At 36.9% G+C, this 24423-nt stretch overlaps 4 protein-coding genes across 4 annotated transcripts; all 4 read right to left on the bottom strand.

Moving 5' to 3' along the window:
- Positions 1–23: 23 nt before the first annotated feature.
- LOC130418187 (medium-chain specific acyl-CoA dehydrogenase, mitochondrial-like) lies at positions 24–3647 on the bottom strand. The gene is made up of 12 exons (XM_056744184.1): positions 3503–3647; positions 2891–3002; positions 2701–2798; positions 2505–2574; positions 2327–2427; positions 2075–2155; positions 1834–1964; positions 1620–1728; positions 1387–1527; positions 1100–1195; positions 775–1023; positions 24–666 (listed from the first exon to the last, which is right to left on the bottom strand). The coding sequence occupies exons 1-12, from the start codon at positions 3515–3517 to the stop codon at positions 595–597; spliced, it is 1275 nt and encodes a 424-aa protein (XP_056600162.1). The 5' UTR covers positions 3518–3647; the 3' UTR covers positions 24–594.
- Positions 3648–6395: 2748 nt separating this feature from the next.
- LOC130417871 (medium-chain specific acyl-CoA dehydrogenase, mitochondrial-like) lies at positions 6396–9849 on the bottom strand. The gene is made up of 12 exons (XM_056743701.1): positions 9740–9849; positions 8732–8843; positions 8547–8644; positions 8351–8420; positions 8174–8274; positions 7932–8012; positions 7697–7827; positions 7496–7604; positions 7275–7415; positions 7061–7156; positions 6736–6984; positions 6396–6641 (listed from the first exon to the last, which is right to left on the bottom strand). Exons 1-12 carry the CDS (start codon positions 9752–9754, stop codon positions 6570–6572), a joined length of 1275 nt encoding a protein of 424 aa, XP_056599679.1. The 5' UTR covers positions 9755–9849; the 3' UTR covers positions 6396–6569.
- A 2271-nt stretch (positions 9850–12120) lies between these two features.
- On the bottom strand, positions 12121–15901 carry LOC130417858 (medium-chain specific acyl-CoA dehydrogenase, mitochondrial-like). The gene is made up of 12 exons (XM_056743690.1): positions 15789–15901; positions 14496–14607; positions 14311–14408; positions 14117–14186; positions 13940–14040; positions 13698–13778; positions 13454–13584; positions 13254–13362; positions 13033–13173; positions 12795–12890; positions 12461–12709; positions 12121–12366 (listed from the first exon to the last, which is right to left on the bottom strand). The coding sequence occupies exons 1-12, from the start codon at positions 15801–15803 to the stop codon at positions 12295–12297; spliced, it is 1275 nt and encodes a 424-aa protein (XP_056599668.1). The 5' UTR covers positions 15804–15901; the 3' UTR covers positions 12121–12294.
- Positions 15902–18148: 2247 nt separating this feature from the next.
- LOC130417808 (medium-chain specific acyl-CoA dehydrogenase, mitochondrial-like) lies at positions 18149–22856 on the bottom strand. Its single transcript, XM_056743614.1, has 12 exons — positions 22713–22856; positions 21463–21574; positions 21281–21378; positions 21087–21156; positions 20910–21010; positions 20668–20748; positions 19538–19668; positions 19338–19446; positions 19117–19257; positions 18838–18933; positions 18514–18762; positions 18149–18418 (listed from the first exon to the last, which is right to left on the bottom strand). Exons 1-12 carry the CDS (start codon positions 22725–22727, stop codon positions 18347–18349), a joined length of 1275 nt encoding a protein of 424 aa, XP_056599592.1. The 5' UTR covers positions 22728–22856; the 3' UTR covers positions 18149–18346.
- Between the last annotated feature and the right edge of the window lie 1567 nt (positions 22857–24423).

Here is a 24423-nt window from a genome sequence, read left to right as displayed (position 1 = left end):
CTCATACATCATTAAACGCAAAATAATTTTGGGCAGATCTTTATTTAAAATGCACTGGATATATTGATGTTTATTCTTGATTTTGTTGTATTCATTGTGAAAACATGCCAAGGCAAAGAAAGCATGACAGCTTTTTTCTGCACAGATTATATTGTTACTAAAATGCTTTACTTGACGACATCTTGATTCCACAATACAAAATATTAATTCATAAACATTACAAGATCTTTGCAGAAACTGTTCACCTTGGCTATATCAAAAGAGCTAAAATTTCACAGTCCTACTCTCAATCTTCTGCGAGTAACCAAGAAGAAACCAAAGGAGGTGTCTTGACTTAAACTCAGCTACCGAGGAAAATTTAGAACAGGCTACTTTATTTTGAATGTACAATTCGTTAGAAAAAAGACGACTTTGTTTAGTTTACCATTAATTGTTCAATGCTCCGAACACAAATATCATAAGGCATGCTGATGTGACAAGGCAACCAACAAACTAGCAATCATACTGACATCTATTGATCATACATTTTCATTTAAAAAAAAGTCTCTAAACAAAAACATTAGCTTCTTGCATGAATGTGTTGGCTGTACAGATTTACTGTTTGTATTTTGCAAAGTGCTCTCTTGAGATAATAAGCCTTTGGATTTGAGCGGTTCCTTCATAAATCTGTGGAAAGCAGAAAAGACAGTAAAATTTTAACATCTTTCTGCAAAATCAATAGTCAAGTGTAGACTACAGTAAGTAAGAAGTATAAAGATTGACTACAATCCTGACCTGATAAATCTTAGCATCTCTCATCAGCTTCTCCACAGGATATTCACTATTAAAACCGTTTCCACCGAAGACTTGGACGGCATCACTGGCACACTGGTTTGCAATATCCCCAGCAAAGGCCTTCGCAATGGAAGCATAGTACGTGTTCCTTTGGCCCATATCCACTTCCCAGGCTGATCTCTGATAGGCCATCCTCGCAAGCTCCACTTTCATGGCCATTTCAGCAAGGATAAATGACACTGCTTGATGCTGGAGATCAGAACACAATATCATTGCATATACACTGTAGATGCATTTTTAAATTCCATTCCAGACATTTTATTACCTCTGCAATCAGCCTGCCAAAAGTCTTTCTTTCCAAAGCGTACTTTGTGGCCTCATCCAGCGCTCTCTGTGCTAGTCCAGTGGCACCTGCAGCCACCTGAAAAGCAGAAATACTCAAAATTCAATTTTATAAAAAGGACAGTGTTATTTTTTTATATTAAGGCAATTTATAAAATCAGACTTCATTAATAATTACTATATGGGCTCAAAAATACGGTAGTGGAGATTTGTATGGGCTCACATACTACAGTAGAGATGGTAAGAAATTGATGTAAAGGACAAACTCACTGGTGGTCTGGTCTTGTCAAATGCACCCATGGCAATCTTAAAACCAGCTCCTTCTCCAATCAATACATTCTCCTTTGGAATAACTACATCTTCAAAGGTGATGCCCCTGGTGTCGGAGCATCTCTGGCCCATGTTTATTTCCTGTTACCAGTAAATGAGAAACTGATGTTACAAAATTAACTGTTGATATTATATTACTATATTAAGTTGACCATTGTGTCAAGAGCTCCTACCTTTCTGCCAGGTTGGAGTCCTGGGGTGTCAGCATCAACAATAAAGCCAGTAAAAGCCTTGCTAGCAGGGTATTTAGGATCAGCCTCTGTACGGGCCAGCAGGAAGTACCTAAACACCGTACAAACAAATAAAATGGTTAATAGTTACAGTCCCAGAAAAAGTTACCCTGAGAAAAAAATATATATATTCCAGAGTCCAAAGTGGTTCACCAACCAGTTTGCCTTTCCCCCATTGGTAATCCACATTTTCTGACCATTGATCACATAATCGTCTCCTTTTCTAACAGCCCGGGTCATAATTCCAGCCACATCAGAGCCTGCCCCTGGCTCAGTCACACAGTATGCCTGTCAACACATGCCTAGTTATAACTGCCACATGTTCAGATTAGTTCTTTGGACAAGCTTTCCAGCACATTATAAATTTAGACTAGAAAAAAAAAAAAAAAAACACTTACACACATTAGTGGTTCCTCTGTCATTCTGCCCAAATATTTCTTCTTCTGAGCATCATTACCAGCAATAATGACTGGCATTTGCTGCATTGACAAAAAGATTCAAATGTTAGTGTTTTAAGGAAAGAAGTGTTTGGCCGTATTAATAGCGATTACAGAAAAAAAATACACCCTGTGGTTTAATAAATTATGACATATGTGTATATTTTTTTTAATTTCACTTTAAATAAAAGATGAAATCAAGCTCGGACTTACTCCAAGAGAGTTTGCCTCAATAGCGGTCTGCACTCCAGTGCAGCCATAGGCCAGCTCCTCTGTGATGAGGCATGCGTCAAATATACCCAAACCCATTCCACCTGTGTTGGCAATATCAAACTCCGTAAGAATAAAGTCACCATTCAACAGGATGCTCAATGAATCAGAAATTACCTACCGCAATCCTCAGGAATATGACCATTCATTAGACCCAGCTCCCACGCTCTCTTAATGAGAGGAAATGGGTACTGCAATGAAGGCAACAGAAACAGCAATTTTGATAAATCATAAAGATACATGAAATGCATGCAAAATGCCATTATGTGCTAACAGCACATAGGATAACAATTGAATGTATGGTTTAAACGACATACTTCACCACTTTTATCATAGCCTGGGGCAGCAGGAACAATCTCCTCACGTGCAAACTTTCTAGCCAACTCCTGAAACTCTTTCTGTTGGTCAGTTAATTCTGTTGAAAAATAAAGAATATTTTCTTTGGCATTTTTGACTACAAAGTCAACAGAGGCTCTAGATTTTAATATGACAGTACGAAAAACATACCAAAGCTGAACCCGCCATGGCTTGGCTTTGAGGTGGCAGCAGCAACTTTGGCACTAGCTTGAGCACTTGTGCCCTGAAACCTGAGCCCAGCCTGAACACCTGACCTCAGAACCTGTCAGACAATTATGAAATAGAAATTACATATTCTATTCAACATTATTCAATTCTGTTTACATTTAATGACGCACCCTATTTCAGATAAAAAACCTGGCAGTCAACAACAAGGAAATGAACCAAAACAACTTTTTAAATACTAATCAATATATAACCATATGTGTATATGCAATATTATTGGATTTAATATTAGTATTTTTGCCATTATGTGACGATTTCTTTTTTAGTTACTGCCCACGACAGGGAGACAAAATACTATAGGCACTTTACAACAAGCGGTGAAATAGCACAGATGTCAGTTACTAAGTTAATTACAATAATTAATAAATTGTATGATCTTACACAACGACCTTTTATAAACTGCGTAGGTCGACTTGCTTGGGAATGTAGCTAACAGCTGAGACTAAGTGTCTCACAACCTCAACAGATTTTACACTTGACATGCAATAACCTAACATGACTATGCAAAACATGAATAACTTTTAAATAAATTCTTACCTTAGTCAAAAGCATTATCTCTTGGTGACAGTGCTCAAACTTGAATGTCTTATTGAGACCTTTACCCTAGAGAAGAAGCGAAGCATCCACCAATCAGAAACCTCTTCTCACTTTATGTAAAATGCTTCTCCTTCTTTTATGTTTAATGGCGGTCGGCAAACAGCCTTCGGCGCATTACCGCCAACTACTGGGATGGAGTGTGAAGACAAGGAGGAGAACTGCAGAGAAATAAAACACTGAATTTTACTTTTCAGCCTGTATCTTTCAGGTATTTTAATAAAATAGCCTACTACCGTGGCCGAGAAGTGCAAAACTAAACAACAAGTTTGCAGATATAAAAAAACAAATCTAAATGCAAAATAAAAATTCCTAAATCAAAATGACAAATCTGAAAACGCAGTATCAAATTTAAAAACAGAATAGCAAATGTTAAAACACAACAACAATTCGGGAAATAAAATAACAAGATAGAAACAACATCGAAAAGTCTGAAAACAAAACGACGTCAATCAAACCGTACAGGTAGGTATTTTGATGGAACGGGATAGCTACTGCTGATTGGATGAAACTCCTGTCAATCAAGATATCCAGAACGCTCGATGTTACTATGAGAAAGCACATACATATATTATTCAGTGCAATTTATTGATTAACGTTCAAAAGTCACATTATGCTTATAAACTTGAAACGGGCTCATCTTGCATTAGGAATTGATGCGCGACTGTTTCACACTGCATACATACGCAGAGTCTGCGCTAAAGTGACTGACGCGATCGTTTATTTTCGCTAACACATAAAGAAAATTTGAAATGGTTTTGTTTGTACAACTGTATTGTATTAAAAAAATAAAACGAATAGGGCATATAAAGAGACGTTCAGAACAACTTAACCACACCGAACGCGTCGATTCACGTTTTGTTATACGCTTATGTTTATATTTATACGCGAAAAAAAACGATCTTGTCAGTCACTCTCTCAGTATAATCAACAGGGACACAGATCGAAGTACGTATCATGTTATATGCTTATATTTTATGTATCTTGTGAGTGAAAACGATCAAGGATGGTGTACTTTCAGCTGCAATATGCGTTCTGCTCAGAGGCTTGGCTCACGCCGCGAATGTATGCAATATGAAACAGACACGCATCTATTCCTAATGCACAATGAGCACGTTTCAACATAGCCATATTGGCAAAATACGTGTTTTTCTGTGTCTTTGGTGTGTTATAAGTTGCCCATGCATGTATTAGACACGTAAAATTGCTCAAATTTAAGTGTCGGAAGAAAAGATGCATTCTATCTTAAAGCGAATGCGAACCCAGACCTGCCTGAAACGCATCGTGTAACCACACCCTCACGCATGTACGTCACTTTGTGGTATGATTTGATTAAGACCGCCCAAATGTATACACAAGTAAGGTCGGTGGTCTTATACATCTCGTTGTACCGTCGCCGGCGCAGCCTGGTGTTCCGAATATGGTAAGAGGTGTTACATTTCCGTGCAGTATTCGACCAATCACTACGCACCAGTGACCTGGCCAATCATAGCACACCTCGCTTTCAGAGCGATCAGCTTTGTAAAATATCAGCGCGTTTCAGAGAGGCGAAGCAAAGAGGAGATACAAACATGCACGGTATGTGAAAATAGAGTTTTGTCCAATCAGCAGTAGCTATCCAAGTCAAATAAAATATCTACCTTTTCCGGTTTGACTGATGTGTCGTTTTGTTTTCAGACTTATTTTGTTTCCCGAATTGTTGCGTTTTATGATTTGCTATTTTGTTTTTAGATTTGATATTGTGTTTTCAGATTTGTCATTTGGATTTTGAGTATTTTATTTAGCTTTTAGCTTTGATTTAAGTTTTGCGATTTGTTGTTTTGCACTTCCCGGCCACCATAGGGTACACTGTTGACTACTTTTGTGCAGTCTGGAATAAACTTTTAACTGTCGATTCTATAAAAATATATACAAGAATAAATCTTCAAAAAATTGATATGATATTTTTAAGGTTGGAATCTTCCACCCACAACACTGGCAACATTGCCACGAGTTCTGTGTAAATACCAAGATGTAAGAATATGCTCTAGACGTATATCGCTGCTGCAGCATTTATGGACTCTGGATTCTAAGACCCAAGTGTACGTATCTGGAATTTGTTTTGTTAAGATTCAGATACTTTGACACTGTTATATCTGTATGGACACTTTATAACTTGGCTTTTCGTTTTTTTAGATTTTGCAGCTGGAAATCTATTGAAGCCATACAGTGTACAACCATGGAGGTATTGTCGATGTAACCACCGTATGGCTTATATCTATATTGACAATATCCATGTCCTTGTCATCTGCATCAGCATTTCATACAAATTTATTACAACATGCATATTCATGTTCCCAACAATCTCGTAAGGCACCTTTAACTGGATATAATTCTGTATGTTCCTTCACAGATCACGTATACAACATTTTCTACGTAATTCTTCAAAGCCATTTCAATCTACATTTTGGACACAATGTTCTTGAGGCCCCATAATTCTATGCTCTGTGATTAAGATTGAATTCCATCAATTTTCTTTAAGGATGAAGGAGTGTGTTTACGGGAATAGGCACCCTTTTGGCCTGGGCCAGGTGTGGAAAGGAAGATACAATCCAAATAAAGGAGCTTGTGATTAAGCCAAATCATGAAAAGGCAAAAAAAAGCAGGATTACTCTTCTCTGCAAAGATTAAAAATGCTTAATTGTAAGACATCTTGTGGCCACTTCTATACAAAATATTAATTCATAAACGTATCAAGATTTATCGAGAAATTAGTCATATGCCATACCTAAAACAAATATTTCACCAAGTTTTACCCTCAATCATCTCCCAGCTACAAAGTAGAAACCTCAGGAAATTCAGAACAGCCCATTTTATTATGAATTCACAACTAGTTAGAAAAAACAACTTTTAGTGTAACATTTATTTTCCAATTCTCCCAACACAAATATCAAAAGGCATGCTGATGTGACAAGACAACCAACGGACAATCATCCGGAGATGAAAAACATGTACAACAGTCTATCCAGATTTACTGTTTGTATTTCCCAAGGTGCTCTCTTGAGATGATAAGCCTTTGAATTTGAGCAGTTCCTTCATAAATCTGTGGAAAGCAGAACAGAAGACAGGAAAGTTTTACATCTCTGTAAAATCAATAAGTAATAAATAAGCATATAGATGGAGACTACAATCCTGACCTGATAAATCTTAGCATCTCTCATCAGCTTCTCCACAGGATATTCACTATTAAATCCGTTTCCACCAAAGATCTGGACGGCATCACTGGCACACTGGTTTGCAATATCCCCAGCAAAGGCCTTCGCAATGGAAGCATAGTACGTGTTCCTGTGGCCCAGATCCACTTCCCAGGCTGATCTCTGATAGGCCATCCTCGCAAGCTCCACTTTCATGGCCATTTCAGCAAGGATAAATGACACTGCTTGATGCTTGAGATCAGAACACAATATCATTGCATATACACTGTAGATGTATTTTTTAATTCCATTCCAGAAATTGTATTACCTCTGCAATCAGGCTGCCAAAAGTCTTTCTTTCCAAAGCGTACTTTGTGGCCTCATCCAGCGCTCTCTGTGCAAGTCCAGTGGCACCTGCAGCCACCTGAAAAGCAGAAATACTCAAATTCAATATACGGGCTCAAAAATACGGTAGTGGAGATTTGTATGGGCTCACATACTATAGTAGAGATGGTAATAATTGATGTAAAGTACAAACTCACTGGTGGTCTGGTCTTGTCAAATGCACCCATGGCAATCTTAAAACCAGCTCCTTCTCCAATCAAAACATTCTCCTTTGGAACAACTACATCTTCAAATGTAATGCCCCTGGTGTCAGAGCATCTCTGGCCCATGTTTAATTCCTGTTACAAGTAAATGAGAAAGTGATGTTATTAATATATTACTAACTTAAGTTAGTCGTAATACTGTTAACAGCTCTTACCTTTCTGCCAGGTTGGAGTCCTGGGGTGTCAGCATCAACAATAAAGCCTGTAAAAGCCTTGCTAGCAGGGCATTTAGGATCAGCCTCTGTACGGGCCAGCAAGAAGTACCTAAACACCGTACAAACAAATAAAATGGTTAATAGTTATACCCCCCCCAAATATATATATATATATTCCAGAGTCCAAAGCTATTCACCAACCAGTTTGCTTTTCCACCATTGGTAATCCACATTTTCTGACCATTGATCACATAATCGTCTCCTTTTCTAACAGCCCGGGTCATAATTCCAGCCACATCAGAGCCTGCCCCCGGCTCAGTCACACAGTATGCCTGTCAACACATGCCTAGTTATTACTGCCACATGTTCAGATTAGTTCTTTGGACAGGCTTTCCAGCACATTATTAATTTAGACTGGAAAAATGAAACCACCTACACACATCAGTGGTTCCTCTGTCATTCTCCCCAAATATTTCTTCTGCTGAGCATCATTACCAGCGATGATGACTGGCATTTGCTGGGTTTATATAAAATATAGTTTAAAGAAATAAGTGTTTGGCAATATACAAGTATAGCAATTACACAAAAATATACTCTGGTTTTTATTTAAAAAAAAAATGCTTACACATTTTGTAGAATCACACTTTAAATAAGAGATTAAATTAAGCTCAGACTTACACCAAGATAGTTTGCCTCGATTGCAGTCTGTACTCCAGTGCAGCCATAGGCCAGCTCCTCTGTGATGATGCATGCGTCAAATATGCCCAAACCCATTCCACCTGTGTTGGGGATATCAAACTCTAAGATTAAGTCACGAATCAACAGAATACTCAATGATTGTGATAAAATACCAACCGCAATCCTCAGGAATATGACCATTTATTAGACCCAGCTCCCACGCTCTCTTAATGAGAGGAAATGGGTACTGCAATGAAGGCAACAGAAAAAGCAATTTTAAGAACTCATAAAAACAATAAAACCCATATAATGTATATTTAACAAAAATATGTGCTAATAGATAACAGGTGCATTTATGGTTTAAACAACATACTTCACCACTTTTATCATAGCCTGGAGCAGCAGGAACAATCTCCTCACGTGCAAACTTTCTTGACAACTCCTGAAACTCTTTCTGTTGGTCAGTTAATTCTGTAAAAAGAAAGACTGTAGTTTCTTTGACATTTCTGACTAAGAGGATGTAGATTATACCATGAGTATACGAAAAAAAAAACGTACCAAAGCTGAACCCTCCATGACCTGGCTTTGAGGTGGCAGCAGCAAATTTGGCACTAGCTTGAGCACTTGTGCTCTGACACCTGAGCCCAGCCTGAACACCTGACCTCAGAACCTGTCAGACAATTATGAAAGAGATTACACATTTCACAAGGTGACAATTTTTAAACCAAATTTGCCATGAGCACTGCACAAGGGGCTGAAAAACAGCACCAACGTTAGTAGTTAGAAAAAAGTAATACGTTCTTATTAAAGTTGTTTGATCTTACACAACAACTTATGCCTAAATAATTCATTTACACACATTTGACAGCCCCCTTCACTTCAAGTTAATACGTTTATTAAACAGTTGTGTTTTACAATCATTACATACCACCAGAAAATACACACTATATTCATATAAATAGATTAGACTATGTGGAATTAGATTTTTCTCTTAACCGTTATTTCTAAGCCTTAACTGGTGCAAAACAGTGCATCACAGACCATATCAGGGCACATGTGACCCTGGACAACATTTTTTTCGGAATTGAGATGTTTACATAATCTGAAAGCTGAATAAATAAGCTTTCTATTGATGTACGAGTTGTTATAATAGGACACTATCTGACTCAAATACAACCGTTTAAAACTCTGGAATCTGAGAGTGCAAAAAAAAAAATCTAAATATTGAGAAAATTGCCTCAGAAATAGTTAATCAGGGCACTGTGGCAGGCCATCCACTCACAAAAATAAAGTTTATATATTTAAGGTAGGAAATTTACAAAATATCTTCATGGAACATTATCTCTACTTTATATCCTAATGGTTTTTGGCATAAAAGAATAATCGATACTTTTGACAAATACAATGTTTTTTTGTCTTTTACTAAAAATGTTCCCGTGCTAATGAAGACTGATTTTGTGATCCAGGTTCACGTATGTAATGTTCCTGATTGTTTTACACTCTTTGGCCACCAGGTACTATTGTGAGGAATTTCTTGTATATAAATCAATAGAAATGGGTTCTTACCTTAGTGAAAAGCATTATCTCTTGATGACAATGCTCAAACTTGAATGTCTTGATGAGACCTTTACTCTTGCAAAGCAAAGAATCCACCAATCAGAGGCCTCTTCTTCTTCCATTTATACAGCTTCTTCTTCTTTTCTGTTTACCGGTGGTTGGCAAACCAGCTTTTGGTGCATTACCGCCAACTACTGGGATGGAGTGTGAAGACCAAGGAGGAGAACTGCAGAGAAAAAACACTAAATTATACGTAGGCTATCAAGCCTGTATCTTTCAGGCATTTTTTATGTTTTGCAGCTGGAAATCTATTGAAGGCATACTGTGGACAACCATGGAGGTATTGTCCATGTTACTACCGTATGGCTTATATCTATATCATCAATACCTATGTCCTTGGCACCTGTATCAGCACTCCATTCAAAACTATTATAACTTGAATATTCATGTTCCCAACAATGTCTTAAGACACATTTAACTGGATGTAATTGCATGTGCCTTCACAGAGCACCAATACGCCATTATCAATTTAATTCTTCGTATCTCTAAATGCATTTCTGCCATTTCAACTTTATTGCTGAGACAATGTTCTCGATGTCCCATAAATCTATTCTCAGTGCTTGAGATTGAATTCTATCAATATTCTTTAAGATTTATATTTTGAATCCACAATAAAAAATATGATTATTATATATATATTTTTTTCAAACGTTGTTGCTTTTGCACTTCATGAACTCTTCATACATGTAATGAATTATTAACATTCAAATGGCATCATTACAATATTAAAAACATACACGGTATAAAATAGAATAATGTAAAATATTATATTAGATGTATATTTTTAATGACAACAAATTAATTAGGAAGTACCACCATGTGTAACAGACTGCCCAATCATAGCACACCTCACTTTCAGAGCGTAGAGCTTTGTAAAATATCAGCACGTTTCAGAGAGGCGGAGCAAAGAGGAGATACAAACATGCACGGTATGTAGAAAATAAAGCGTTTTTTAACCTTAAATTGTGTACACATTGTATGACCCCTTTAACAAAATTTGGCTTTTAAACCTTAATCAACGAATATGCGCTGTATCATATATGCAAGTCCTTTCTCAAATTAACATCGAACGTCCAGGATATCTTCATTGACAGGAGTTTCGTCCAATCAGCAGTAGCTATCCAAGTCAAATAAAATATCTACCTTTTCCGATTTGACTGATTTGTCGTTTTGTTTTGGACTTATTTTGTTTCCTGAATTGTTGTTGTGTTTTATGATTTGCTATTTTGTTTTTACATTTGATATTGTGTTTTCAGATTTGTGATTTTGGGGTTTTTATTTAGCTTTTAGCTTTGATTTTGCGATTTGTTGTTTTGCACTTCCCGGCCACCATAGGGTACACTGTTGACTACTTTTGTGCAGTCTGGAATAAACTTTTAACTGTCGATTCTATAAAAATATATACAAGTATAAATCTTCAAAAAGTTGATATGATATTTTTAAGGTTGGAATCTTCCACCCACAACACTGCCAACATTGCCACGAGTTCTGTGTAAATACCAAGATGTAAGAATATGCTCTAGACGTATATCGCTGCTGCAGCGTTTATGGACTCTGGATTCTAAGACCCAAGTGTACGTATCTGGAATTTGTTTTGTTAAGATTCAGATACTTTGACACGGTTATATCTGTATGGACACTTTATAACTTGGCTTTTCGTTTTTTTTGATTTTGCAGCTGGAAATCTATTGAAGCCATACAGTGTACAACCATGGAGGTATTGTCAATGTAACCACCGTATGGCTTATATCTATATTGACAATATCTATGTCCTTGTCATCTGCATCAGCATTTCATACAAATTTATTACAACATGCATATTCATGTTCCCAACAATCTCGTAAGGCACCTTTAACTGGATATAATTCTGTATGTTCCTTCACAGATCACGTATACGACATTTTCTACATAATTCTTCAAAGCCATTTCAATCTACATTTTGGACACAATGTTCTTGAGGCCCCATAATTCTATGCTCCGTGATTAAGATTGAATTCCATCAATTTTCTTTAAGGATGAAGGAGTGTGTTTACGGGAATAGGCACCCTTTTGGCCTGGGCCAGGTGTGGAAAGGAATATACAATCCAAATAAAGGAGCTTGTGATTAAGCCAAATCATGAAAAGGCAAAAAAAAAGCAGGATTACTCTTCTCTGCAAAGATTAAAAATGCTTAATTGTAAGACATCTTGTGGCCACTTCTATACAAAATATTAATTCATAAACGTATCAAGATTTATCGAGAAATTAGTCATATGCCATACCTAAAACAAATATTTCACCAAGTTTTACCCTCAATCATCTCCCAGCTACAAAGTAGAAACCTCAGGAAATTCAGAACAGCCCATTTTATTATGAATTCACAACTAGTTAGAAAAAACAACTTTTAGTGTAACATTTATTTTCCAATTCTCCCAACACAAATATCAAAAGGCATGCTGATGTGACAAGACAACCAACGGACAATCATCCGGAGATGAAAAACATGTACAACAGTCTATCCAGATTTACTGTTTGTATTTCCCAAGGTGCTCTCTTGAGATGATAAGCCTTTGAATTTGAGCAGTTCCTTCATAAATCTGTGGAAAGCAGAACAGAAGACAGGAAAGTTTTACATCTCTGTAAAATCAATAAGTAATAAATAAGCATACAGATGGAGACTACAATCCTGACCTGATAAATCTTAGCATCTCTCATCAGCTTCTCCACAGGATATTCACTATTAAATCCGTTTCCACCAAAGATCTGGACGGCATCACTGGCACACTGGTTTGCAATATCCCCAGCAAAGGCCTTCGCAATGGAAGCATAGTACGTGTTCCTGTGGCCCAGATCCACTTCCCAGGCTGATCTCTGATAGGCCATCCTCGCAAGCTCCACTTTCATGGCCATTTCAGCAAGGATAAATGACACTGCTTGATGCTGGAGGTCAGAACACGATAGCATATGTGCACTGTAGATTGTTTTTTAATTTCATTTTTGTCTCTACGCAAAGACATTTTATTACCTCCGCAATCAGCCTGCCAAAAGTCTTTCTTTCCAAAGCATACTTTGTAGCCTCATCCAGTGCTCTCTGTGCAAGCCCGGTGGCTCCTGCAGCCACCTGAAAAGCAGAAATACTCTAATTCAATTTTATACAGGACATTGTTTATTCAATCAAGTTAATCCATGAATCAGCATTTATTCATTTCTGTATGGCCTCACATAGTTGAGATGGTAATAATTGATGTAAAGTACAAACTCACTGGTGGTCTGGTCTTGTCAAATGCACCCATGGCAATCTTAAAACCAGCTCCTTCTTCAATCAAAACATTCTCCTTTGGAACAACTACATCTTCAAATGTGATGCCCCTGGTGTCTGAGCATCTCTGGCCCATGTTTAATTCCTGTTAGAAGTAAATGAGAAAGTGATGTTATTAATATATTACTAACTTAAGTTAGTCGTAATAGTGTTAACAGCTCTTACCTTTCTGCCAGGTTGGAGTCCTGGGGTGTCAGCATCAACAATAAAGCCAGTAAAAGCCTTGCTAGCAGGGCATTTAGGATCAGCCTCTGTACGGGCCAGCAAGAAGTACCTAAACACCGTACAAACAAATAAAATGGTTAATAGTTAAACCCCCCCCCAAATATATATATATGTTCCAGAGTCCAAAGTGATTCACCAACCAGTTTGCTTTTCCACCATTGGTAATCCACATTTTCTGACCATTGATCACATAATCGTCTCCTTTTCTAACAGCCCGGGTCATAATTCCAGCCACATCCGAGCCTGCCCCTGGCTCAGTCACACAGTATGCCTGTCAACACATGCCTAGTTATTACTGCCACATGTTCAGATTGTTCAGATTAGTTCTTTGGACAGGCTTTCCAGCACATTATTAATTTAGACTGGAAAAATGAAACCACCTACACACATCAGTGGTTCCTCTGTCATTCTCCCCAAATATTTCTTCTGCTGAGCATCATTACCAGCGATGATGACTGGCATTTGCTGGGTTTATATAAAATATAGTTTAAAGAAATAAGCGTTTGACAATATACAAGTATAGCAATTACACAAAAATATACTCTGGTATTTATTTATTTTAAAAATGCTTACACATTTTGTAGAATCACACTTTAAATAAGAGATTAAATTAAGCTCTGACTTACACCAAGAGAGTTTGCCTCGATTGCAGTCTGTACTCCAGTGCAGCCATAGGCCAGCTCCTCTGTGATGATGCATGCGTCAAATATGCCCAAACCCATTCCACCTGTGTTGGGGATATCAAACTCTAAGATTAAGTCACGAATCAACAGAATACTCAATGATTGTGATAAAATACCAACCGCAATCCTCAGGAATATGACCATTTATTAGACCCAGCTCCCACGCTCTCTTAATGAGAGGAAATGGGTACTGCAATGAAGGCAACAGAAATAGCAATTTTAAGAAATCACAAATAATAAAACCCATGTAATATACATCAAACAAAAATATGTGCTAATAGATAACAGGTGCATTTATGGTTTAAACAACATACTTCACCACTTTTATCATAGCCTGGAGCAGCAGGAATAATCTCCTCACGTGCAAACTTTCTTGACAACTCCTGAAACTCTTTCTGTTGGTCAGTTAATTCTGTAAAAAGAAAGAAGATTGTAGTTTCTTTGACATTTCTGACTAAGAAGATGTAGATTATACCATGAGTATACAAAAAACACGTACCAAAGCTGAACCCTCCATGACCTGGCTTTGAGGTGGCAGCAGCAAATTTGGCACTAGCTTGAGCACTTGTGCTCTGACACCTGAGCCCGGCCAGAACACCTGACCTCAGAACCTGTCAGACAATTATGAAAGAGATTACACATTTCACAAGGTGACCATTTTTAAATCAAATTTGCTATGGGCACTGCACAAGGGGCTGAAAAACAGCACAAACCTCAGTAGTTAGAAAAAGTAGTATGTTTATATTAAAGTCGTTTGATCTTAAACAACAACCCTTTTTACAAAATTCATAACTTAGGTCCACTTGCTGGGGAATACAGCTAAAAGCTGTGGCTAAGTGTCTCACAACCTCAACAGATTGTACATGCATTATCTGACATGACTGGGCAAAACAGTAGTGATTATACGTTCTGTCCCGAGAAATTCTGGAAGGGAGTGTCGAGGCTTATATAGCTTTAAACCAATGACGTCATAGATGCCCTTAAGTGGTGCAGTAAGCAGTTTGAATATTGCCACAACATTTTGACATCTATACAAACCATGTTACAAAAGCGGTCACTGCCCTCTGCCTAGTTAAGCAGAGACGCTTTCCAGTTTTAGTATAATAATATTGCCCCTTATGCCTAAATAATTCATTTACACACATTTGACAGCCCCCTTCACTTTAATACGTTTATTAAACAGTTGTGTTTTACAATCATTACATTCTACCAGAAAATACACACTATATTCATATAAATAGATTAGACTATGTGGAATTAGATTTTTCTCTTAACCGTTATTTCTAAGCCTTAACTGGCATAAAACACAGTGCATCACAGACCATACCAGGGCACATGTGACCCTGGAAAACACATTTTTTTTCAAAATTGAGAGCGGAATAAATAAGCTTTCTATTGATGTACGAGTTGTTATAATAGGACACTATCTGACTCCAATACAACCGTTTAAAACTCTGGAATCTGAGAGTGCAAAAAAATCAGGGGCACTGTGGCAGGCCATCCACTCACAAAAATAAAGTTTATATATTTAAGGTAGGAAATGTACAAAATATCTTCATGGAACATTATCTCTACTTTATATCCTAATGGTTTTTGGCATAAAAGAAAAATCGATACTTTTGACAAATACAATGTTTTTTTGTCTTTTACTAAAAATGTTCCCGTGCTAATTAAGACTGATTTTGTGATCCAGGGTCACGTATGTAATGTTCCTGATTGTTTTACACTCTTTGGCCACCAGGTACTATTGTGAGGAATTCTTGTACATAAATCAATAGAAATGGGTTCTTACCTTAGTGAAAAGCATTATCTCTTGGTGACAATGCTCAAACTTGAATGTCTTGATGAGACCTTTACTCTTGCAAAGCAAAGAATCCACCAATCAGAGGCCTCTTCTTCTTCTATTTATACAGCTTCTTCTTCTTTTCTGTTTACCGGTGGTTGGCAAACCAGCTTTTGGTGCATTACCGCCAACTACTGGGATGGAGTGTGAAGACAAAGGAGGAGAACTGCAGAGAAAAAACACTAAATTATACGTAGGCTATCAAGCCTGTATCTTTCAGGCATTTTTTATGTTTTGCAGCTGGAAATCTATTGAAGGCATACTGTGGACAACCATGGAGGTATTGTCCATGTAACTACCGTATGGCTTATATCTATATCATCAATACCTATGTCCTTGGCACCTGTATCAGCACTCCATTCAAAACTATTATAACTTGAATATTCATGTTCCCAACAATGTCTTAAGACACATTTAACTGGATGTAATTGCATATGCCTTCACAGAGCACCAATACGCCATTTTCAATTTAATTCTTTGTATCTCTAAATGCATTTCTGCCATTTCAACTTTATTGCTGAGACAATGTTCTCGATGGCCCATAAATCTATTCTCAGTGCTTGAGATTGAATTCTATCAATATTCTTTAAAATTTATATTTTGAATCCACAATAAAAAATATGATTATTATATATATATTTTTTTCAAACGTTGTTGCTTTTGCACTTCATGAACTCTTCATACATGTAATGAATTATTAACATTCAAATGGCATCATTACAAAATTAAAAAACATACACGGTATAAAATAGAATAATGTAAAATATTATATTAGATGTATATTTTTAATGACAACAAAATAATTAGGAAGTACCACCATGTGTAACAGACTGCCCAATCATAGCACACCTCACTTTCAGAGCGTAGAGCTTTGTAAAATATCAGCGCATTTCAGAGAGGCGGAGCAAAGAGGAGATACAAACATGCACGGTATGTAGAAAATAAAGCGTTTTTTAACCTTAAATTGTGTACACATTGTATGACCCCTTTAACAAAATTTGGCCTTTAAACCTTAATCAACGAATATGCGCTGTATCATATATGCAAGTCCTTTCTCAAATTAACATCAAACGTCCAGGATATCTTCATTGACAGGAGTTTCGTCCAATCAGCAGTAGCTATCCAAGTCAAATAAAATATCTACCTTTTCCGATTTGACTGATTTGTCGTTTTGTTTTGGACTTATTTTGTTTCCTGAATTGTTGTTGTGTTTTATGATCTGCTATTTTGTTTTTACATTTGATATTGTGTTTTCAGATTTGTGATTTTGATTTTGGGTTTTTTATTTAGCTTTTAGCTTTGATTTTGGTTTTGCGATTTGTTGTTTTGTTTTGCACTTCCCGGCCACCATAGGGTACACTGTTGACTACTTTTGTGCAGTCTGGAATAAACTTTTAACTGTCGATTCTATAAAAATATATACAAGTATAAATCTTCAAAAAGTTGATATGACATTTTTAAGGTTGGAATCTTCCACCCACAACACTGCCAACATTGCCACAAGTTCTGTGTAAATACCAAGATGTAAGAATATGCTCTAGACGTATATCGCTGCTGCAGCATTTATGGACTCTGGATTCTAAGACCCAAGTGTACATATCTGGATTTAGCTTTTCACTGTTATAGCTGTCTGGACACTAACTTGGCTTTTCGTTTTTTTGTTTTGCAGCTGAAAATCTATTGGCATAGTGTACAACCTTGGAGGTATTGTTGATGTAACCACCGTATGGCATAGATCTATATTGACAATATCTATGTCCTTGGCAACTGTGTCAGCATTCGGTTCATATCTATTACAACATGCATATTCATGTTCCCAACAATCTCGTTTTCACCTTTAACTGGATTCAATTCTGTATGTGCCTTCAAAGCGCATTTATACAACATTTTCTACTTGATTCTTCGAATCTCTAACAGGTATTTCTGCCATTTCAATCTACATTGTAGAGACAATGCTCTTGAGGACCCATAATTCTATTTTCAGTGATTAAGATTAAATTTCATCAATTTTCTTTAAGGATGGAGTGTGTTTCAGGAATAGGCACCCTTTTGGCCTGGGCCAGGTGTGGAAAGGAAGATACAATCCAAATAAAGGAGCTTGTGATTAAGCCAAATCATGAAAAGGCAAAAGGATTACTCCTCTACAAAGATTAAAGTGTGACACAAAATGCTTAATTGTACGACATCTTGTGCCTGCTTCTATACAAAATATTAATCCATAAACATACCAAGATTTATGTAGAAATTGGTCATATGACATATCAAAAGCAAATATTTCACCAAGTTTTACTCAATCATCTCCCAGCTACAAAGTAGAAATCTCAGGAAATTCAGAACAGCCCATTTTATTTTGAATTCACAACCAGTTAGAAAAAACAACTTTTAGTGTAACATTTATTTTCCAATTCTCCCAACGCAAATATCAAAAGGCATGCTGATGTGACAAGACAACCAACAAACGGACAATCATCCGGAGATGAAAAACATGTACAACAGTCTATCCAGATTTACTGTTTGTATTTCCCAAGGTGCTCTCTTGAGATGATAAGCCTTTGAATTTGAGCAGTTCCTTCATAAATCTGTGGAAAGCAGAACAGAAGACAGGAAAGTTAACATCTTTCTATAAAATCAATAAGTAATAAATAAGCATACAGATGGAGACTACAATCCTGACCTGATAAATCTTAGCATCTCTCATCAGCTTCTCCACAGGATATTCACTATTAAATCCGTTTCCACCAAAGATCTGGACAGCATCACTGGCACACTGGTTTGCAATATCCCCAGCAAAGGCCTTCGCAATGGAAGCATAGTACGTGTTCCTGTGGCCCATATCCACTTCCCAGGCTGATCTCTGATAGGCCATCCTCGCAAGCTCCACTTTCATGGCCATTTCAGCAAGGATAAATGACACTGCTTGATGCTTGAGATCAGAACACAATATCATTGCATATACACTGTAGATGTATTTTTAATTCCATTCCAGAAATTTTATTACCTCTGCAATCAGGCTGCCAAAAGTCTTTCTTTCCAAAGCGTACTTTGTGGCCTCATCCAGCGCTCTCTGTGCAAGTCCAGTGGCACCTGCAGCCACCTGAAAAGCAGAAATACTCAAATTCAATTTTTATAAAGGACAGTGTTTATTCAATCAAGCCAATTCATAAATCAGACGTCATTCATAATTACTATACGGGCTCAAAAATACGGTAGTGGAGATTTGTATGGGCTCACATACTATAGTAGAGATGGTAATAATTGATGTAAAGTACAAACTCACTGGTGGTCTGGTCTTGTCAAATGCACCCATGGCAATCTTAAAACCAGCTCCTTCTTCAATCAAAACATTCTCCTTTGGAACAACTACATCTTCAAATGTGATGCCCCTGGTGTCGGAGCATCTCTGGCCCATGTTTAATTCCTGTTAGAAGTAAATGAGAAAGTGATGTTATTAATATATTACTAACTTAAGTTAATCGTAATAGTGTCAACAGCTCTTACCTTTCTGCCAGGTTGGAGTCCTGGGGTGTCAGCATCAACAATAAAGCCAGTAAAAGCCTTGCTAGCAGGGCATTTAGGATCAGCCTCTGTACGGGCCAGCAAGAAGTACCTAAACACCGTACAAACAAATAAAATGGTTAATAGTTAAACCCCCCCCCAAATATATATATATGTTCCAGAGTCCAAAGTGATTCACCAACCAGTTTGCTTTTCCACCATTGGTAATCCACATTTTCTGACCATTGATCACATAATCGTCTCCTTTTCTAACAGCCCGGGTCATAATTCCAGCCACATCCGAGCCTGCCCCTGGCTCAGTCACACAGTATGCCTGACAACACATGCCTAGTTATTACTGCCACATGTTCAGATTAGTTCTATTAGTTACTTACAAAGCCCTGAACGGTTTAGCACCTACTTACTTAACCGAGCTTTTATCACGTTACAACCCATCACGCTCTAAGATTTTAGGACTTTAGACAACACCTAGAATAACAAAATCCACCAAAGGGGGTCGAGCTTTCTCATACGTAGCACCTAAACTCTGGAATGGCCTTCCTGATACTATTCGAGGGTCAGACACACTCTCCCAATTTAAATCTAGATTAAAGACACATCTTTTCAGCCAAGCCTTCACATAATGCATAGATAATGAACAGCAGCTACGCTAATTATTCTTTTTATTCTCTTTCCGCCTCTGCCTCGGGATGCCCATCCCGAGGTAGGAAGAAGTTCCACTGTGTCCAGACGACTGACAGATGCCCATCCCCAATTTGAGATTACGCTAGCTACAGCTGCAGACCATCGGACCATCCCAGCTCAGACCACTACATCCCCAACCAAGAGCAAAGACGGACTATTTGTCTTATTAATGCTGAAGTTACAATATTTGGTATTAAATGCTAAACTTAAATCATATGTCAGCAGTTTGAGTGCAGCTATGACACGTGAGAGGGGATCTGGCCCTCCCGGTTGAGCCTGGTTTCTCCCGAGGTTTTTTCTCCATTAATCAATCATTGGAGTTTGGGTTCCTCGCCAAAGCAGGGCAGTGTTGGCCTGCTCACCGGGAGACTGCATGCATTCATTCATCTATTTATTTATTTATTTATTTATAAATTAGATATTATTTATTAGAATGATCTTACTCGTTGTATAAACACCATGCACTGTGCTGTGTTCTAACTTATCTGTTTTTCCTGTTTGCCCCTGTAAAGCTGCTTTGAAACAATACACATTGTGAAAAGCGCAATATAAATAAACTTGAATTGAATTCTATGGAAAGGCTTTCCAGCACATAAATTTAGACTGGAAAAATGGAAAAACCACTTACACACATCAGTGGTTCCTCTGTCATTCTCCCCAAATATTTCTTCTGCTGAGCATCATTACCAGCGATGATGACTGGCATTTGCTGGGTTTATATAAAATATAGTTTAAAGAAATAAGTGTTTGGCAATATACAAGTATAGCAATTACACAAAAATATACTCTGGTATTTATTTATTTTAAAAATGCTTACACATTTTGTAGAATCACACTTTAAATAAGAGATTAAATTAAGCTCTGACTTACACCAAGAGAGTTTGCCTCGATTGCAGTCTGTACTCCAGTGCAGCCATAGGCCAGCTCCTCTGTGATGATGCATGCGTCAAATATGCCCAAACCCATTCCACCTGTGTTGGGGATATCAAACTCTAAGATTAAGTCACGAATCAACAGAATACTCAATGATTGTGATAAAATACCAACCGCAATCCTCAGGAATATGACCATTTATTAGACCCAGCTCCCACGCTCTCTTAATGAGAGGAAATGGGTACTGCAATGAAGGCAACAGAAATAGCAATTTTAAGAAATCACAAATAATAAAACCCATGTAATATACATTAAACAAAAATATGTGCTAATAGATAACAGGTGCATTTATGGTTTAAACAACATACTTCACCACTTTTATCATAGCCTGGAGCAGCAGGAACAATCTCCTCACGTGCAAACTTTCTTGACAACTCCTGAAACTCTTTCTGTTGGTCAGTTAATTCTGTAAAAAGAAAGATTGTAGTTTCTTTGACATTTCTGACTAAGAGGATGTAGATTATACCATGAGTGTACAAAAAACACGTACCAAAGCTGAACCCTCCATGACCTGGCTTTGAGGTGGCAGCAGCAAATTTGGCACTAGCTTGAGCACTTGTGCTCTGACACCTGAGCCCGGCCAGAACACCTGACCTCAGAACCTGTCAGACAATTATGAAAGAGATTACACATTTCACAAGGTGACAATTTTAAATCAAATCTGCTATGGGCACTGCACAAGGGGCTGAAAAACAGCACAAACGTCAGTAGACTTGCTGGGGAATACAGCTAAAAGCTGTGGCTAAGTGTCTCACAACCTCAACAGATTGTACATGCATTATCTGACATGACTGGGCAAAACAGTAGTGATTATACATTCTGTCCAAAGAAATTCTGGAAGTGAGTGTCGAGGCTTATATAGCTTTAAGCCAATGACATCATAGATGCCCTTAAGTGGTTTGAATCTTGCCAAGACATTTTGACATCTATACAAACCATGTTACACAAGCAGTCACTGCCCTCTGCCTAGTTAAGCAGAGACGCTTTCCAGTTTTAGTATAAAATAAGTGTGCCTAAATAATTCATTTACACACATTTGACAGCCCCTTTCACTTCAAGTTAATACGTTTATTAAACAGTTGTGTTTTACAGTCATTACATACCACCAGAAAATACACACTATATTCATATAAATAGATTAAACTATGTGGAATTATTTTTCTCTTAACCGTTATTTCTAAGCCTTAAGTGGCGCAAAACACAGTGCATCACAGACCATATCAGGGCACATGTGACCCTGGACAACACATTCTTTAGAAATTGAGATGTTCACAATCTGAAAGCTGAATAAATAAGCTTTCTATTGATGTACGAGTTGTTATAATAGGACACTATCTGACTCCAATACAACCGTTTAAAACTCTGGAATCTGAGAGTGCAAAAAAAAAAATCTAAATATTGAGAAAATTGCCTCAGAAATAGTTAATCAGGGCACTGTGGCAGGCCATCCACTCACAAAAATAAAGTTTATATATTTAAGGTAGGAAATGTACAAAATATCTTCATGGAACATTATCTCTACTTTATATCCTAATGGTTTTTGGCATAAAAGAATAATCGATACTTTTGACATATTCAATGTTTTTTTGTCTTTTACTAAAAATGTTCCCGTGCTAATTAAGACTGATTTTGTGATCCAGGGTCACGTATGTAATGTTCCTTATTGTTTTACACTCTTTGGCCACCAGGTACTATTGTGAGGAATTTCTTGTATATAAATCAATAGAAATGGGTTCTTACCTTAGTGAAAAGCATTATCTCTTGATGACAATGCTCAAACTTGAATGTCTTGATGAGACCTTTACTCTTGCAAAGCAAAGAATCCACCAATCAGAGGCCTCTTCTTCTTCTATTTATACAGCTTCTTCTTCTTTTCTGTTTACTGGCGGTTGGCAAACCAGCTTTTGGTGCATTACCGCCAACTACTGGGATGGAGTGTGAAGACCAAGGAGGAGAACTGCAGAGAAAAAACACTAAATTAGTTAAAAACACTAAAGGAAGGGGCGCCCTTTTGGCCTGGGTTCCCCACTGTGCTTAGAAACGTGCTTTGTTCTCAGGAGAAGAAGAATGTTCCTGGTCAGGACATCTTGGCTCAGACCTTACAAGCCTGATAGACGTGCTTACAGCCACTGATTTGCCACAGGTGTGGCGAGGAAGATACAATCCGAATAAACGAGCAAACAAGAATTTTGTTGTGTACTAATGTTTTACCTTGAGAGTCTTTAAAACTGTTGATAACTGGTATAATTATATCTTTGGTGGCGTAATAAAGTTTTGTTGTAATATTACTGTGTCATTCATAATCAGAGTTTTTTATTAATTCTGTGGTACCTCATATATCTGTCTCAAGTTCATGTTGGCAAAATATGCAAAAAAAATTGAATAATTTTCTTATGTTGGTCTAGCATAGATGAAAAACAACATCAACAAACAACTTCACCACTTCTAAAATCACTTTTTTTTAACTACATCATACACGTGCAGACTTTTTAAATGTTTTAAATAGAAACACACTAACTTTTCAAATCTGCAGACTGGGACAGACTTCCTTCAACAAGTCTGAAAATCTGGGCAAAATCTGAGCAAAAGTCTTGTAATGTATTTTAGCCTTAAGAGTGTATATTAGCTAAATATCCTATGTATTTTGTATAATAAAAAATAAAAAAAGTATTTAAAGTCAGCAACAGTGTTGGGTGTAACTAGCTACTAAGTAATTAGTTACTGTAATTTAATTACTTTTCCCTTGAAAAGGTAAAGTAAGGGATAACTCATTTGTTTTCTGTAGATTAAAAACAGTTACTTTTGATGTAATTAAACTAAATACTTTGTTAAATATATGCGTGTGAAATAGCGTAATTGACTTCAAAATTCAAAGTCTTATTTTAAAATCTGTGCTTTAATGTATAATTCTCACATTTGTAATACTTTGATCAGTTAATAATATTATTTGAATGAATTCAATAAACCGTTTCATGTAAATTCTTGAATAAAATAACTAATCAAGTTAGATGTAGGATATAGAAAGTAATTAGTAATGAGTAACTAAATACTTTTTGGACAGAGTAATTTGGACAGTAATCTAATTACACTATTGAATATGTAATGAGTAACTAGTAATTAATTACTTTTTCAGACTAACTTATCCAACACTGGTCAGCAAGACCCATTTTTTCTAAAAACAAATACACCAAATATTTTCAGTGGCGCCTTAACACCAAAAATTCTCACGAACACACTTACGTATCAGCGTTGCTCTTACTTTTGCCCTACTTTCTTGCGTAACTGTAAATGTGATAAAAATTATATAAATTAGGATAATAATTTAGTTTAGATAAATGTTAAAACAGACTGTGTCTGTATATTTATAATATTTACGATAGAGCACCAACGTCTGCAATACAAATTATGAGTTTGAAAAATAGCTATTTAAATACAATTTACCGTTTATGTA

The sequence above is a fragment of the Triplophysa dalaica genome, chromosome 3 (genome assembly GCF_015846415.1).
Source record: "Triplophysa dalaica isolate WHDGS20190420 chromosome 3, ASM1584641v1, whole genome shotgun sequence".
NCBI classification, from domain to species: Eukaryota; Metazoa; Chordata; class Actinopteri; order Cypriniformes; family Nemacheilidae; genus Triplophysa; species Triplophysa dalaica.
The sequence above is the reverse complement of the archived record's forward strand: the minus strand, read 5'-3'. Positions and strand labels throughout refer to the sequence as shown.